Source organism: Panthera pardus, unplaced genomic scaffold, assembly GCF_024362965.1.
Source record: "Panthera pardus isolate Hobbes unplaced genomic scaffold, ASM2436296v1 HiC_scaffold_6, whole genome shotgun sequence".
Lineage (NCBI taxonomy): Eukaryota > Metazoa > Chordata > Mammalia > Carnivora > Felidae > Panthera > Panthera pardus.
Genome location: NW_026526991.1, coordinates 3397078 through 3414612, shown reverse-complemented (window position 1 = coordinate 3414612; position 17535 = coordinate 3397078). Strand labels below are relative to the sequence as shown.

The 17535-nt window shown below is 42.7% G+C and overlaps 1 protein-coding gene across 4 annotated transcripts in view; it reads right to left on the bottom strand.

The window, feature by feature from the left end:
* Nucleotides 1-17535, bottom strand: part of XRCC6 (X-ray repair cross complementing 6) — a 28800-nt gene that overhangs the window by 5648 nt on the left and 5617 nt on the right. For 3 of the 4 annotated variants that reach the window (XM_019447024.2, XM_019447021.2, XM_019447023.2), the window contains 8 exons: nt 13195-13307; nt 8951-9089; nt 8477-8731; nt 7726-7909; nt 5467-5653; nt 3788-3956; nt 2931-3092; nt 625-754 (listed from right to left, as the gene is read on the bottom strand). In XM_019447024.2, coding sequence (XP_019302569.2) covers nt 625-754; nt 2931-3092; nt 3788-3956; nt 5467-5653; nt 7726-7909; nt 8477-8731; nt 8951-9089; nt 13195-13307 — 1339 coding nt within the window. The remainder of the gene's footprint in view (nt 1-624; nt 755-2930; nt 3093-3787; nt 3957-5466; nt 5654-7725; nt 7910-8476; nt 8732-8950; nt 9090-13194; nt 13308-17535) is intronic. The other variant, XM_019447025.2, reaches the window with a different exon arrangement.

Below are 17535 nucleotides of genomic sequence, written 5' to 3'. Positions count from 1 at the left end.
TCTCACAGTTTGTGAGTTTGAGCCCCACATAAGGCTCTGGGCTGGCAGCTCAGAGCCCAGAGCCTGCTTCGGATTCTGTGTCTCGCTCCCTCTCTGCCCCTCCCCTGCATGTGCTCTGTTTCTCTCTGTCTCTCACAAATAAAAATAATAATATTAAAAAAATTTTTTTTAACACTTTATTTATTTTTAAGAGGCAGAGAGAGACAGAGCGCGAGAAGGGAAGGGGCAGAGAGAGAGGCAAACACAGAATCTGAAGCTGTGAGCTGTCAGCACAGAGCCTGACGCGGGGCTTGAACCCACGAACCGTGAGATCATGACCTGAGCCGAAGACAGACGCTTAACGGACTGAGCCACCCAGGTGCCCCTAAAAGCTGACTTAAAAGCTAACAATCCCTGCCCATCTGTCTGTCACTGGAAGCTGTGGGCAGAGAGAGAAATGGAGAAGGCAGAGCCATGGAAGTTAAAAAAAAAAAAAAAAAAAGACGAAGGAGAGGTGGTAGGAGATGGAGAGAAAGAAACTGAATACTTTTTCTTCCCACACTCAGCAGCAGCATGGGAGTAAAATAATCCTCTCACCCCAGGAGACAGTTCCAGAACAAGGCCTGACACTAACCCACGACTCACCTGTAATTGAAACGGAGCTTCTGAACAATGGCCTTCATCTTGTCTATCTGCTCTGGATTTGCCATGACTTTTTCAGTAAAGGGCACCTTCCGTTTATCGTCGGCATAGGGTAAGAAGACAAGCTGGAAGCCTGAAGAAAGGACATTAGTTTCCCAAGATCTGACTCAACAAACGGTTTCAGTCGTGGAGTCGTCATTTGTCTCTCAACTTCACACTCACCCTTCTATGTCCCGTGATGCTGGGGCTGGGACCCTGCCGGCCCTATTTCTCCTCTATCAGCTGATTCCCATTAGCAGCCTCCAGAACAGAGAGGGAGGCGGGAGCCTCCCATACCTGCCGGTTCCTGCCGGCAGTGGCCCGGCCAGGGCTCTTCACGGGCCAGCAGCAGCTGGATCCAGTCTCCAGCTTTCTGGACACACCCAGGGCCAGCTAGACAGTGCCCCCTCCCTGGAGGGCTGAGACCCAGCTCCATCAGGCCCTCCTCTGAGCCTCAGCCTCTCCCCTCTGTTCCCCCACCGCCTCCACACACAAAAAGTAAAGAGGAAGGGTTATCAGGCCGATCTTGTTCCAGTTTTCTGTCAGGTTCTAAAAGGCGGCAAAATCTAGACTGGAACCGACTGCTGCCGCCAGGTGAGGGGCCCTTGCTAGCAATGCCCACGACACTGAGCAAGAGGAAGGAGCAAGTCCCTCTGCTCTCCTCTGCCCTACAGTCTCGCTCTAAGCACTCACTGTTGACGGAGCCTCATTGCGAGCCAGCTGGCAAAGGAGGAACCCGAGTTGGACAGTCTCGGCCTTGGCACCACAGAGCATAACAGGAGGAATTTGGAGCTGACAGACAAGAGCTTACTAAATGATATGCAAAGCTATTCCTCAGCATTTTGACAACCAGGGCTAGAGATATAACAAAGAGTTACTTTATAAAGTTCATTAAAAAAAAAAAAGTTGGGATCTCTTCTTTTTTTTTTTTTTTTTTAATGTTCATCCATTTATTTTTGAGAGAACAAGCAGGGGAGAGGAGACAGAGGGAGAGAGAATCCCAAACAGGATCTGAGCGGTCAGCACGCAGCCCGACGTGGGGCTCAGTCTCACTACTGTGAGATCATGACTTGAGCTGAAATCAAGAGGCGGACGCTTAATTGACTTAGGCTCTTCACAAAATTCATTTTTTAACGTGGCTAAAAAAGAAAGAAGACTACCTTCTCTTGGCTACTTTGGGCTAGGCCCTTGTACGTTTATTAACTTATTTCAAATGTGAAACAACCTGAAGAGAAAGGTGTTCCAGAATTCTCATCTTTACAGGCAAGGAATATAAACAGAAAAGTTAAAATTATTTGCCCAAGTTAGCCAGGTGGAGTGTGGCAGAGACGGGCCTGAAACAAAAGAAAGTAAACTTTTCCACACATAAGAGTAAGAAGATATGGTCGGGGCGCCTGGGTGGCTCAGTCGGTTGGGCGGCCGACTTCGGCTCAGGTCATGATCTCGCGGTCCGTGAGTTCGAGCCCCACGTCGGGCTCTGTGCTGACAGCTCAGAGCCTGGAGCCTGTTTCAGATTCTGTGTCTCCCCCTCGCTGACCCTCCCCTGTTCATGCTCTGTCTCTCTCTGTCTCAAAAATAAATAAAACGTCAAAAAAAAAAAAAATTTTTTTAAAAGAGTAAGATATGGTCAAGTATGACATCAAAACCCATGGTCTTTCTACTACATATCACTGCCTTGGTGTATGCAGAAAATAAACCAAACATTAAACATTGCAAGGGTGGGGCGCCTGGGTGGCTCAGTCGGTTAAGCGTCCGACTTCAGCTCAGGTCACGATCTCGCGGTCCGTGAGTTCGAGCCCCGCGTCGGGCTCTGGGCTGATGGCTCAGAGCCTGGAGCCTGCTTCCGATTCTGTGTCTCCCTCTCTCTCTGCCCCTCCCCCGTTCATGCTCTGTCTCTCTCTGTCTCAAAAATAAATGTAAAAAAAAAATGTTTTTTTGAACATTTCAAGGGTGCCAAAGAATTGCTTTTAGTAAAGAAAAGTATCAGCAGTGAGCCATCAGCTTGGTCACTAACCTGCCAACAGTCCCTATGCAGCCAATTCTCGACTGTGGCTGTAGAGCTGCCTTGTACAGCTGTACATGTTGTGCACTGCACAACCATATTTGGCAGCTTTACCTGGCTCTGCATCTGTGTCATCTGTGAAACCCTGAAAATGCACAAATGCCCCATTCCTGGAGACTATGGTTCAGCAGGTCTGAGTTGGAATCCGATGAGTGATTCCAAAGTCTGAGCAAAGTTCAGTAGCACTGAAAGGATCTCTTCCACATACCTGGGGGAGTCACCTGAATTTTCTGGTCATCCAGCTCCTCTTCCTGTGGCAACAAGACCACAAAATAAGGAGGCGTGTTCCGACGGGGGGTGTATCTGCACACCGCCATGACCTCCTTCTCCAGACACTTGGTGAGTAGAGCACTGAACAGAGTTGAGCTCCCTAAAAAACAAACGGCCCAAGGATCTGCATCCCAAAAGTGTCTCCTTTTTTCCCTGGTAGCTCATGTTATAAGCCTACAATTTCTCTCCCATTTTCTTAAAAGGGCTTGTGATACTTCACCAAGTAAGGTGTGAGAAGCCCAGAGCTGACGAGCAGCAGAGGCACAGAAGGGAAGAGAAAGGGATTAGATGCCTCGAATACCCCATTTAGAGGTGTGAATTATTAACATTAGTTCACTTTTACCATATTTAGGCTGACAATGTAAGTAAGCCCCAGTTACTAATGAAAGCCAATCAGGTCAAATCCAGGGGGTTCATTAGCTACAGCACAGAGGAATAGAGGTCTGGACAGCACAAACCCAACGACCTAATTCGTATCATCTTTAATTGCTGACACGAAGGAAGAAACTGGTTTTTCTTCTTTGTTAACTCTGTATCTGATGCCTCAAAGAAAGAATTCCATAGGAAGTAAGTTTTAAAAATACTAATTCCGTATCTCCCCCACCACCCTCCGGAGTGTATTATAGGTCCTAAAGAAATCTCTTTAACTTTGTTTAGTCCCAAATTTCCAAAGCTTATCTGACCAGAAACACTTTCAAAATACCCCCTTAAGCCATCCTATCCAGTTTGCAAGCAGCTCGCTCGGTAAACTACCTTCTGTTACTCATTCATTTACCCTTGATCGAAGTCACATACCATTTACCAGGGACTCCTCCGGGTACACAAATAGGGAGGGCCTCAGGTAATGGTGCTTCTTCAGCATTATCAAGGGCTTGAAACCGATGAGAATCAAACCTGGTTCATCAAACCGTTTCAGCTCTTCTGTTTCCTCTTTCTCTAGCACAATCTGACGATTCCCATAGATCTAAAGGAAGGGGAACACGAGGGCCACATAAAGAGGCTACGTGGAGATACTTAGTTGATCCTTGGTTGGTCCTTACCTTATGCAAAAAAAATCTCAGATTCTCTCCCACATTTTGTATAATTAAAAAGGATGACTCATTTGATTTTAATTTTAGATATCAAATCATTCCTCAGATTGCACAAAGGTGAGAGAATGAGGGAAGACAACGTTCTGCGTTCTCAGTCTGTCCTTCTGATTACGAAAGGCATACGTGTATCATTTCAAAGCATAGGAGAAAATTTCGTTTGGGGAAGGGAAAAAAAACCCAAAACTCTCCCTAAAAAAGTGCAGTTTACATCTAACATACTTCCTTCATTCATCTCCCTAGTTGATTCTAAAGCATTTTCTGCTACCATACACACGCAAAGAATTTAACTATTAGAACAGAATGCAGAGTGGTCAGGGCTAAAGTTTCCACTGACATCTCTTTCAAACACTGGCTCTAACTTTCTAGCTCTCAAGGTATTAATGATCTAGATGCCTGGCTGGCTCAGCCGGTGAAGCATGTGACTCTTAATCCTGGGGTTGTAAATTCAAGCCCTACATTGGGTATAGAGATTACTTAAAAATAAAATCTTTAGGGGTGCCTGGGTGGCTCAGTTTGTTAAGCGTCTGACTTTGGCTCAGGTCAGGATTTGTGGTTTGTAGGTTTGACCCCCGCATCGGGCTCTATGCTGACAGCTCGGAGCCTGGAGCCTACTTCGGATTCTGTGTCTCCCTCTCTCTCTGCCCCTCCCCCACTCGTGTTCTGTCTCTCTCAAAAATAAACATTAAAGAAAATTTATTAAAAAAAGATAAATAGGGGCGCCTGGGTGGCTCAGTCGGTTGGGCGGCCGACTTCGGCTCAGGTCATGATCTCGCAGTCCGTGAGTTCGAGCCCCGCATCGGGCTCTGTGCTGACAGCTCGGAGCCTGGAGCCTGGAGCCTGTTTCAGATTCTGTGTCTCCCTCTCTCTGACCCTCCCCCGTTCATGCTTTGTCTCTCTGTGTCTCAAAAATAAATAAACGTTAAAAAAATTAAAAAAAAAAAAAAATTAAAAAAGATAAATAATTAAAAAAATAAAGTCTCTTAAAAAAGATGATCGAGGGGCACCTGGGTGGCTCAGTTGGTTAAGCAACTGACTTCGGCTCAGGTCATAATCTCACGGTTCATGGGTTCAAGCACAGCATCGGGCTCTGTGCTGACAGCTCAGAGCCTGGAGCCTGCTTTGGATTCTGTGTCTCCCTCTCTCTCTGCCCCTCCCCCACTTGTGCTCTGTCTCTCTCTCAAAGATAAATAAAATGTAAAAAATAAATTAAAAAAAAAAAAAGATGATCTATATGCCATAGTTCCAAAGAGTAATGGCTTTGTGCTTTAACAGCTTAGCTACAAAGATGCATACATGAAAGACACTTAACTAGTTAGGCTGATCAATGTCTCCCTCCCTATTGACTCTTCAATGGGACAAAACTCAGTAAGAAAGCAGGCCTACCTGAGACCTCTTCGTATCACTAGGCAGAAGCAAACTGCCTGTGTTTACATTAAATGTCCGGGTCTTGGTTTTCACTGGTTCATTGGTTTCCCGATAAAGTCTCACTGGAGGAGGTCTGTAAGCCTTCTGGACCAGATTATAAATGCCGACAGTGAGCGCTATATCTTTGCTGAGTTTAAGCTTCAGGCTGGAGGAGAGAAAAGTATAAAAACAAACAAACACGGGACTGAGAGATTATGCTTTCCTAGCTAAATTCTACTCTCTCCAATAATCCAAATTCTTGGAATATAAATAGAATACATTTTAATAATACAGTGGAGTTTGTTATAACATTACCTCAGGGTCTACACCACAAAAATTAGTTTCAGTATTGTTAACTACTTAAAATAATGATAAAGAATGCACTGTAATAAAAATAAGGGTTATTTTTGAGCCCAGCACTGTACCATCACTTTATAGCTATTTTCTCATTCAATCATCATAATAACCCTGTATTATATGATCTATTGTTTCTGCTTGTGTCTAGTATCCCCTCCCCCTTTTAACAATGAAACCCCAATTTTTCTTTGGGAACCACCCTTCCCCCACTGCAGTTTTGGGGGAATGTTAATCAAAGTACTATACTCTCCTCTGGCCAAGTGGTGGGCATATCTGGCCTAGGCTTAAGCAGTCAGACCTATTCTCCTGACAGTCTAAGTCATAAGCGGTGACCAAGGAAGGACAAGGTTGCAGGGGATGCTTTATGACAGTGGTACCCTGAGGACACGGTCATTAGTTCTTGCTATCTGGATTCCTGGTGCCACCCTGGTTCCTATACTGATCACCCTGTTCAGGCTTATAACATCTGAAATTAGTCAAGAGTCAGTTTCTGTTGTTTATCACCCAAAAACCTTATTACTGTCCTTTTTTACAGTTGAAAACAATGAGGCTCAGAGAGAGGTTATCTAACTTCCCCGAGGACAGACAACTAATAACCAGATTGTTAGATTATCTTCTGTTTTTCTTTTCATGTTCATTTTTTTAATGTTTATTTATTTCTGAGACAGAGAGAGACAGAGCATGAGTGGGGAAGGGGCAGAGAGAGAGGGAGACACAGAATCGGAAGCAGGCTCCAGGCTCTGAGCTGTCAGCACAGAGCCCGACGCGGGGCTTGAACTCACGGACCACGAGATCATGACCTGAGCTGAAGTCGGACGCCAACCAACTGACCCGCCCAGGCGCCCCAAGGACTTACACGTTTAATTACTATTTTACCCTCCCTGCCATCCCCACCAAAATGTGTACCAGATTTCCAAATTGTAGTAACAACACTCCACTACTTCAGGAAGGGAGAAGAGATGCTAGGGTGCTTGTCTGAGAAAAGGAGAAATTCCTAAGGAGGAAAGGAGAGCCAACTGCCATATTACAGCTGTGGCAATGAGCTGGTTTCTGGTTTTCCTACAATAATCTCATGGGCTTTCTAGTAGAATTGTCAGTAATCTCTTGAAAACTGCTCAAAAACTACAATGGTCATATTCTCGTATGTTGTAGAAACTAGTCTAAAATGAAAGCCTGGTGTGAATCTTCAGAAAACAACATAGGGGAGCCCTTAGGATTCTAATGTCAACACTCTCTAAAGATAACCTAGGGTGCCTAGGTGGCTCAGTCGGTTAACTGTCCAACTCTGGATCTCAGCTCAGGTCATGATCTCACGGTTCATGGGTTTGGGCCCCACGTCGGGCTCCGCACTGACAGTGAGGAGCCTGCTTGGGATTCTCTCTCTCCTCTCTCTCCGCCCCTCCTCTGTTAATGCTCTGTCTCTCTCTCTCTAAGTAAATAAATAAAGAAAAGAAAAAAAGAAGATAATCTAACAATCTGGTTCCTATTGGTCTCAGGTTTATAAGAAATCAGAATAACTTAACAACAGAGAAAATAACTAGCACTTTCTGAGTTTTTGCTCTATACTAGGTATTGCTGTTATCCACAATTTACAGAGGAGAAGAAAGCAGACGATATACTAATGCATGCAACTGAGGACAGCGTTAGGCCACAACTGTTTACCCCAAGCAAGCAGAGAGCTGTGTTATTTTGCAAAACTAGCATACCAGCTCTTTCCAGAGAAAAAGAAGCAAACAGCTTGTCCATCCCGAAGTAAAGCAAGTGTTTTAGAGGAAGACAGTGAGGCACAGCCCAGAGGTAAGTATTCAGGGAGGTCAAGGCACTGCGGTGCTTAAGATTAAGTAGGGGACTTGTGGGCAACTAGCCCAGGTTCGAGCATACCTGGAGAGCATGCGCTTCTTGGTCTCCTTGGCTCGAACCTTCCTCAACAGGTCTTCCAGCTTGCTCGACTCTTCAAAGTGAACCCCTAGGTCCTCATCGTCTGCTATGCTGATGATATCTCGGTAGAACAAGGATATGTCAAAGCCCCCACGTTTCTTCAGGTGCATCAAGTCCAGGAAGATACCTGGGGCAAGGACAGCCAAAAGTGAGGGGAAAACAAACAGTTTTCATCAAGTGAGAATTTTTTTCAGTTGAGCTCAAATATGCAAAGAACTAGTGGGATTATTAACGTTTTCAGGACTTAAAGAATCAGTAAGGGAGTCAGCTGCTATAATGACAACTTATTCAAACCACTGCCACGCCTGGTAGCATGAAAAGTCAAGAAAAGCTCACTCTAGTGGAGCCCTTCAGAAAGCCAATGGCCTAAGGGCACCTGGTTTCAGGTCGTCATCTCATAGTTTCGTGAGTTCGCGCCCTGCATTGCAGAGCCTGCTTGGGATTCTCTCTCTCTCTCCCTCTCTCTCTGCCCCTCTCCCACTTGAGCTGTTTCTGTCTCTCTCAAAATAAATAAATAAACTTAAGAAAAAAAGAAAGTTAATGGCCTAGTTATTTTTAGCAGGAATGTTATACCTGTGTAACTTCATTTTATTCTTTTATTTCACTCTGAATGGTGAAAAGCAAATGTTTGACATCATCTATAGAGAAGTAGTAAGATTAAGTGCCAACTTAAAAGATCAGGGAAAATGCCAACCTGTGTCACGGAGATCCCCAGCTTTGGTCCTGGCCCGGCTGGCTCTGGCACTGTCATTGCCATGGGGGTCATCTTCATTGGTGAACAGCATGATCCTCTTATGGCTCATCTTGACCTGGACATCGCTAAAGAGGTTGGCACAGACCCACAGCACTTCACTTAGTGAGTAGTCAGATCCATGGCCAATGAGATCTTGGAAATGTTTTTTTCCCTGCTCCCCCTTAAACTGGTCAAGCTCAAGCACTCGCTTAGCACCTGATCAGAGACAGGAAGTCAAACGGGCAGAAAAATCAGAATAGTGTCAGTGCTGCTTTGGTAAGGCTAAAAGAAGAGCCTAGGGTCCTATTCTCACCCCGGAGGTGTTTAACCCACAAAGTCCTCAACCCAGGATCTACCTCCTTCTCCATGCCCCTCTTTGTTCAGGGTAGTGACCTTCCAATGTAAGGGAAAAGCTGATCTTAGAATACTACTGACCTGGATTATCCAACTCCTGTAAGACGTAAATATTTTTGAAATTCACTGAATTTTTATCTTTCTCAGTACCATAGAACACCACCGCCAAGAGATCTTGATTACTGCTTATGATCTTATTGGTATACACACTCTGGATACACTGATAAAAATCAAAATAAAATCCGATTAATACTTAACTACTCACCACTAAAGTTAAGCTCCATAAGTGCCTTGCACGTCGTAGGTGAATTTATACATGGCATTAGGTTAAGGAATGACCCGTATCTTCAGGAAAGTCATGAATCAGTGAGAGGGATGGGCATATATATTACACTATAACAGAAGGCAGAGTGCGGTAAGTAGATAACAGAAGTATAAGCAGTTCCTACCATAAGAAATCAGAGAATTAAAAACATATATACTCAGGGAGGAAATTCTGCTATAAGGGGGAAAAACAGCTCAGTATTGGAATCAGAAAATCTGGATGTGAGTCCCACTAATGCCATTTACTTAACTGACTGAGTTAGTAAAGGGATGATCCCATCCCTCAAGTAGCTTGATAGCAAGAAACAGAATTTACATACATAAAATAATTACGTATATAAAAGATTTAGGCTAACAATAATTAGATGTGACCCAACAATAAGTCCATAACTACTAACAGCATTTTTTTTCCTAACAGCATCTTCTGTAATAAAATGTGCTTCATTACACAATTAAATACACCAGTATTCCAGGAAAGTCCTATCTACCCATTTAAACTAAGGTCAGCGTCAGGGCACCTGGCTGGCTCAGTCGGTAGAGCTCGAACTCTTGACCTCAGGGTTGTAGGTTCGAGCCCCACGTTGGGTGCAGAGATTACTTAAAACTAAAATCTTTAAAATAAATAGATAAATGAGAAAAGAAACTAAGGTCAGCATCGAGTAAATCAGGGTCTCATAACAGCTGGTCAGTCCTTTGACCTACTTAATTCTGGGAGGCATTGACATGAAGTTTCTGAATATGCAGAGCTGACAGAGAGACCACGGCGACACCCCCCAACCTGCCCCCATGCCTGGCTGAAGACTCTACCCAGACTTCCTCAAAAGTAATTCTCTCCCGAAACGCAGAACTTAAGGGGCGCCGGGGTGGCTCAGTCAGTTAAGCGTCTGACTTGGGCTCAGGTCACGATCTCATGGTTTGCGAGCCCCAGCCCCGGGTCGGGCTCCGTGCTGACAGCTCGGAGGAGCCTGGAGCCTGCTTCGGATTCTCTGTCTCCGTCTCTCTGCCCCTCCCCTACTCGCTGTCTCTGTCTCTCTCTCAAATATAAAAAATAAAACATAAAAAAAAATTAATAATAAATAACAAACGCAGAACTTAAACTGTGTCTACTCACTGACAACAATCTGCATCGCAAGGAGTTATTCCTGTATTTTAATCTATTATCTTTTTATTGAAGTATACTTGACATGTTACAGCAGTTCTAGGTGTACGACATAGTCACGTGACAAGTCTACACATTATGCTTTGCTCACAAGTGTAGCTACCATCTGTCACCATATAATGCTATTACCATACCATAACTATATTCCCCCTATGCTGTATTTTTCATCCCCATAACTCTTTCTTTTAAGTAGGCTTCACACCCAGCACAGAGCCCAACACAGGGCTTGAACTCATGACCCTGAGATCAAGACCTGAGCTGAGATCAAGAATCAGTCGCTTAACTGACTGAGCCACCCAGGCGCCCCTCGCCCCAATGACTTTTAATCTACTTTGAGGAGCCTATAAACGTTTACAAAAATCTGTGAGGGCTTCTTTTAGGTTCTAAGAATTAAGAAAAAAAAAAAGAATTTGAGGAAATGTTTTTTCATTGCTTATTAAATACATTATACTCATCCGTGAATGTCTCAATTATTTGCTATATGATACTACATTTTATTCTGGGTTCTTTTTTTATGTTTATTTTTGAGGGGGGCGCAGACAAAAAGGGTTCTTTAGGCATTGAGGTTTCTAAAACATTTTTTTAAGTTTGAATTTATTTATTTTTAAGAGAGAGAGCAGGGGAGGGGCAGAGAGAGACAGAGTCCCAAGCAGGCTCTGCACAGTCAGCGGCATGTTACTCAGGCATCAAGGTTTCCAAAAACCCTTTGAAATTACATGCAGAACTATGACTGTATCTTTTTGAAGAGAGGGTACACAGCTGTCATCATATCCTCAGAGAGGTCCATGAGTCCAAAAAAGGTTAAAGCAGTGCTCCTCAAAGAGTAATCTCCAAGCTAGTAACAGCAGCATCACCTGGGAACTTGCTGGAAAGGCAAATTCTTGGTCCCAGCAATAGACTTTTACAGAATCAGAAATTCTGATTGTGGGGTAAGTCCCTGCAATCTGTGCTAGCTAACAAGCCCTGTGCGTGATTCTGAAAAACGCTGCTTTAAAGTTAAAGTTAAGGACTGTTCTCATTTTTTTCTAGATGCAAGATATTCTGATTTGCCCAAAACAAGAACTGCTTGTATACAAATTAGAAAATGAGAAGCTTCTGTTTGGTTCCAAACTCTAAAAATATAAGATATACAATAAGTCTCTGTAATTCTTCTGTATAAAGAAATGGTAATCTTTTGTTTTATTCTTTTTTTTTTTTTAAGTTTATTTTGACAGAAAGAAAGAGAGAGAGAAGGAGACAGAGAGAGAAAGAGAGGGCAGGCGCATGAGCAGGGGAGGGGCAGAGAGAGAGACAGAGACAAAGAGAGACAGACAGAGAGAAAATCCCAAGCAGGCTCTGCCCTATCACTGTGGAGCTTGATGCAGGGCTCGAATTCATGAACCAGGAGATCATGACCTGAGCAGAAATTAAGAGTCAGACACTTAACCGAATGAGCCACTCAAGCGCCCCAAGAAATGGTAATTTTTTTTGAGGTAAAATTCACATAACAAAATTAGCCATTGTATTTGAAAGCAGACTCCATGCCCAACATGGGATTTGAACTTACAACTCCAAGATCAAGAGTCTCATGCTTTAATGAATAAGCCAGCCAGGCATCCCCAAATTAACCTATTTTATTTTATTTTATTAATGTTTTATGATTTATCTTTGAGAGAGAGAGAGAGAGAGAGAGAGACAGAGTATGAACGGGGGAGGGGCAGAGACAGGGGGAGACACAGAATCCAAAGCAGACTCCAGGCTCTGAACTGTTATTACAGAGCCCAACACGGGGCTCGAGCTCACGAACCGCGAGATCATGACCTGAGCAAAAGTTGGATGCTTAACTGACTGAGCCACCCAGGCGCCCCGCCAACACTTCTTAGTATCCTTTTTTTCCCCTCTATATTATAGCCATGCTAGTGACTTGTGATACGTCACTGTGGTGTCGATTTGCTTTTCTCTAAGAACTACAAATGTTGTGGGTCTTTTTGTGGGCTCCTTGGCCATCTGTGTATCTTTAGAGAAATGTATTTTCAAGTCCTATGCCCATTTCTTAAAAAATGTTTTAATGTTCATTTTTGAGAGAGAGGGAGAGAGAGAGAGACACACAGAGCACGCATGCGGGAGGGGCAGAGAGAAAGGGGACACAGAATCTGAAGCAGGCTCCCGGCTCTGAGCTGTCAGCAGAGCCTGATGTGGGGCCCGAACCCACGAACCGCGAGATCATGAGCTGAGCGTCCTGAAGTAGGACGCTTAACCAACTGAGCCACCCAGGTGCCCCAAGTCTATGTCCATTTTTAAATTAGATTGTCTTTTTGTTGTAGTATTTTTCAACCACAGGTAATACTCAACTTCCAAATACCAATTACAAGAAGACTCACTTTGACACCGTATCTGCTGGAACTTTCTTTCTTCGTTCACACTCACACCTCTACAGGAGGAGCCTTCCTGTGCTACCAGAGCTAACACAGAAGGTGGGAGCAACGTATTACTAGGGTCTGAAGTTCAAACACAAAATAGAACAGGCCTGTTCTATTGCAGGAATGTTTACATTCTATGTTTACATTCTACTGGTGTGATTTTTACTTTTTATTTAATTCCAGTATGGCTAACATACCGTGTTACTTTAGGTTCAAGTATACAATATAGTGATTCAACAATTCTATACAATATTGCAATAGCTCCGGTTCTAGTGCAGGTAGCACTGCTACCCTTTTTTATCTCAGAGTATAGGTAGCATTCCTGGGAAGCTAACCACTAATTATCATTCACCAACAAATTTTCAGAGTGCATAATTTTTAAAGTGGTGTTAATAATTTTTTCTTTCGTTTCTTTTTTTAAATTATATAAAAGGTAGTCTTACCTGGATGCTCATGTCAAAAGGAGTCAGTTCAACTTCACTCTGAGATTCAAACATGGCCTTAGAACCATCAACCAAAAAAATCAAACTATCTCTTCCTGAATATGTATATTCTCCTATGGGGGAAAAGACAGGAGAAAATGTTTGCTCTTGTGCTCATATTTATGATGTTTATTATTATTCATATAAAATAGAAAAAATCCCATTACAATGCCCACTCTCCTCCCAAGAGTAACCATTATCCTGATTTTTAATAATCATTTCCTTACTTTCTTTATAGTTTTATCGTCCAAGTGAACATTCCTGTCTAAATTTTTTTGTTAGTGTTGATTTATTTTTGAGGAGGGGAGGGGCAGAGAGAGAGAAGGAAATAGAGAGTTTTTAACAGGCTCCAGGCTCCGTCCAAGCTGTCAGCACAGAGCCCAATGGGGGGCTCGAACCCATGAACCATGAGATCATGAGCTGAGCCCAAGGCGGACACTAAGCCTACTAAGCCACCCAGGCACCCCCAAGTGAACATTCCTAAACACTAGTTTTGACTTGGAAAAAAAAAAATGTTTTTGAAGCCTCTTAATCTATAGATACCCCTTCCATCTTTTGTGTCTTATAACTTATTTGTTGAAGAACCAGAATGTTGTGTTATGTACAGTTTTCCACATTATGGATTTTGCTGACTGCATTCTTTTGGTGTAGACAGACACAGTCCTCTGTCTTTTCTACTGAGGACCTAGAGAGGCTTTGTCAGATTCAAGTTTCCTAATCCCTTTTTTGGCATCATAGGCGATGTTTAGTTTTTAAAAAAAAAAAAACAAACACATAAAATATCTGGTTGTCTCCCTTTTTGACACTGCTGCTTTCTAATACAATAAATGTAATTGCCCATCTGTAAAACAACATGATTATGGGTCAAGACCCCTAAACAAAAATTCTACCTTGACCCAGTGAATTCTACCTCTTAGCAATCTAAAGAACGTAAGATATGAAAAATCCCTTATGCAGAATTGTCCACAGTGTTGCTTATTAAAGTAAGAAATTGAAAAGAACTGGGGCGCCTGGGTGGCTCAGGCAGTTAAGCGTCTGACTTCGGCTCAGGTCATGATCTCACAGTTCATGGATTTGAGCCCTGCATTGGGCTCTGCACTGACAGCTCTGAGCCTGGAGCCTGCTGCAGATTCTGGGTCTCCTTCTCTCTGCCCCTCCCCAACTTGTGCTCTCTTTCCTCTCAAAAATAAATAAACATTAAAAAAAAAGAAGAAGAAAAGAAAAGTTTTAAAATAAAAATAGAAGTATTGGGGAGAAAAAAAGAAATTGGGTCACCAGGGTGGCTCAGTCGGGTGAGTATCCGACTTTGGCTCAGATCACCATCTCACAGTTCGTGGGTTCGAGCTCCGTATCCGGCGCTCTGAGCTGACAGCTCAGAGCCTGGAGCCTGCTGCAGATTCTGTGTCTCCCTATCTCCTTCTGCCCCTCTCCCCACTCATACTCTCTCTCTCTCTCTCACAAAAATAAACTTTAAAAAATTTTTAAAAAATTGAAAATAACTAAAATGGGGGCACCTGGGAGGCTCAATGGTTGAGCATCCAGTTCTTGGTTTAAGTTCAGGACATCATCTCACAGTCTGTGGGTTCAAGCCCTGCATCTGGCTCCACGCTGACAGAGCAGAGCCTGTCTGGAGTCTTCTCTCTCTCCCTCTCTCTCTGACCTTCCCCTGATCTCTCTCTCACTCTCTCAAAATAAACAAACTAAAAAAAAAAAAAAAAAAAAAAAAAAACTAAAATGTTTAACAGGAGGCAGACTGAATAAATTATAGTACGTTTAAAATGACTTATAAAGACAACATATACATAATTACATGGAAAAATATATCTGTAATTCATTAAGGAAAAAAGGCAGAACTCAAAATTGTGTATATAAGCTTAAGATTCTCTGTGTATACGGGAATGCAAGCTGGTGCAGCCACTCTGGAAAACAGTATGGAGGTTCTTCAAAAAACCAAAAATAGACCTACTCCACGACCCAGCAATTGCACAACTAGGCATTTATCCAAGGGATACCGGTGTGCTGTTTCAAAGGGACACATGCACCCCCATGTCTATAGCAGCACTATCGACAATAGCCAAAGGATGGAAAGAGCCCAAATGTCCATTGATGGATGAATGGATAAAGAAAATGTGGTGTATATATACAATGGAGTATTACTCCAATCAAAAAGAATGAAATCTTGCCATTTGCAACTATGTGGATGGAACTGGAGGGTATTATGCTGGGTGAAATTAGTCAGAGAAAGACAAATATCATATGACTTTACTCATATGAAGACTTTAAGAGACAAAACAGATGAACATAAGGGAACATAAGGGAAACAAAAATAACATAAAAACAGGGAGGGGGACAAAACATAAGAGACTCATAAATATGGAGAACAAACAGAGGGTTACACGAGGAGGTGTGGGAGGGGGGGATGGGCTAAATGGGGAAGGGGCACTAAGGAATCTACTCCCGAAATCATTGTTGCACTATATGCCAACTAATTTGGATGTAAATGTTAAAAAGAATAAAATTAAAATTAAAAATTAAAAAAAAAATCAAGCAGATACTCCTCGCTATTTATACAATAAATAATAACATTACTAGTGATGTTTAGTTGAATTTTCACAGATTTTTTGAATTATCAGAGCTGATTTTTTTATACTATCTGGTCTACCTTAGAAGACTTATAGTCTTCTATAGTTATAGAAGGTGCTATAACTTCAAATATACTTTTTTCGACAAGAACGTTTATTCAGGTTTTAACTTAGACACCACTTTCTTCAGAGAAGCCTTCCCTGACCACCCTAGCTAAATCAGTACCATTCATTCTCTATTACGAAATGCTAATTTTATCTTTGTCACTGCCCTTATCAATACTTGGCATTAACTTATCTACTCCTTGGCCTGGCAAGATCCTCAAAAGGACTTTGTTTACCCCATTGCCAAGAGCAGTGTCAGGCCCCACAAAGAGCTCATGCTTGACCAGTTGATTGCTGTGTACTAATAGTTTCAAAAGCAAATAGTTACGTGAATTTCATGTTTACATTCTACTGGTGTGATTTTTACTTTTTATTTAATTCCAGTATGGCTAACATACCGTGTTACTTTAGGTTCAAGTATACAATATAGTGATTCAACAATTCTATACATTACTCAGTGCTCATCATGATAAGTGTAGTCTTTAATCCCCATCACCTATTTCACCTATTTCACCATGCCCCCACATACTTCCCCTTTGATAACCATCAGTTGCTTCTTTATACTTAAGAGTTTGTTTTCTTATTTGTCTCTTTTTTCTTTATTCATTTGTTTTCTTTCTTAAATTCTATCTAAGAGTGAAATCATATAGTATTTGTCTTTATCTGACTTATTTCACATAGCACTGTACTTTCTAGAAACATCCATATTTAAAAAAAAAAAAGATTCTCTGTGTATATATGTTTTAAAAAAAAATAGGGTGCCTGGCTGGCTCGGTCAGTAGAGAATGCAACTTTTTTTTTTTTTAAACATTTATTTATTATTGAGAGACAGACACAGAGCATGAGCAGGGAAGGGGCAGAGAGAGGGGGAGACACAGAATCCGAAGCAGGCTCCAGATTCTGAGCTGTCAGCACAGAGCCCGACACGGGGCTCGAACTCACAAACTGTGAGATCATGACCCGAGCCGAAGCCAGTCGCCCAACCGAGCCACCCAGGTGCCCCTTTATTTACTTTTTAAATGTTTATTCATTTTTGAGAGAGAGAATGTGAGCAGGGGGAGGGGCAGAGAGACAGAGGGGGACAAGGGATCCAAAGCAGGCTCCAGGCTCCAAACTGACAGCAGTGAGCCAGATGTGGGGCTCAAATTCACCAAGGGTGAGATCACGACCTGAGCCAAAGTCAGACACTTAACCAACTGAGCCACCCAGGTGCCCCTGTTTCTCACTTTTAGTAAAAACACTTTAAAATGTTCTTACCCAGGACTTAAATCAACCAGTATGTAGATTACATGTACCCCTTATTTCTCTTTGTTTATCCTTTGTCTTACTGTCTTGTCTGAACATATACTCCCAAACCTGGAGGCTATGGCGAGGGAATGACTCTTATAACTGTGTTGCTAATGTTTTCTCTTTGGTTGCTGCAGTTACTGTAGTACTACAGTACTACTGTATTACTACTGAGGTCCTACAATGAGTAAAATAACTTTCCTGGGTGAGGAAGGGTCTTACCTGGGCCACCTAAAGCGACTCAAAGGATACCAACGTTCGGGGTCAGTTATTGGAGCTAATAGATGTCAAGCTACCAGTACCCGGTAAAAAGTTCAAGGCTAGGAAT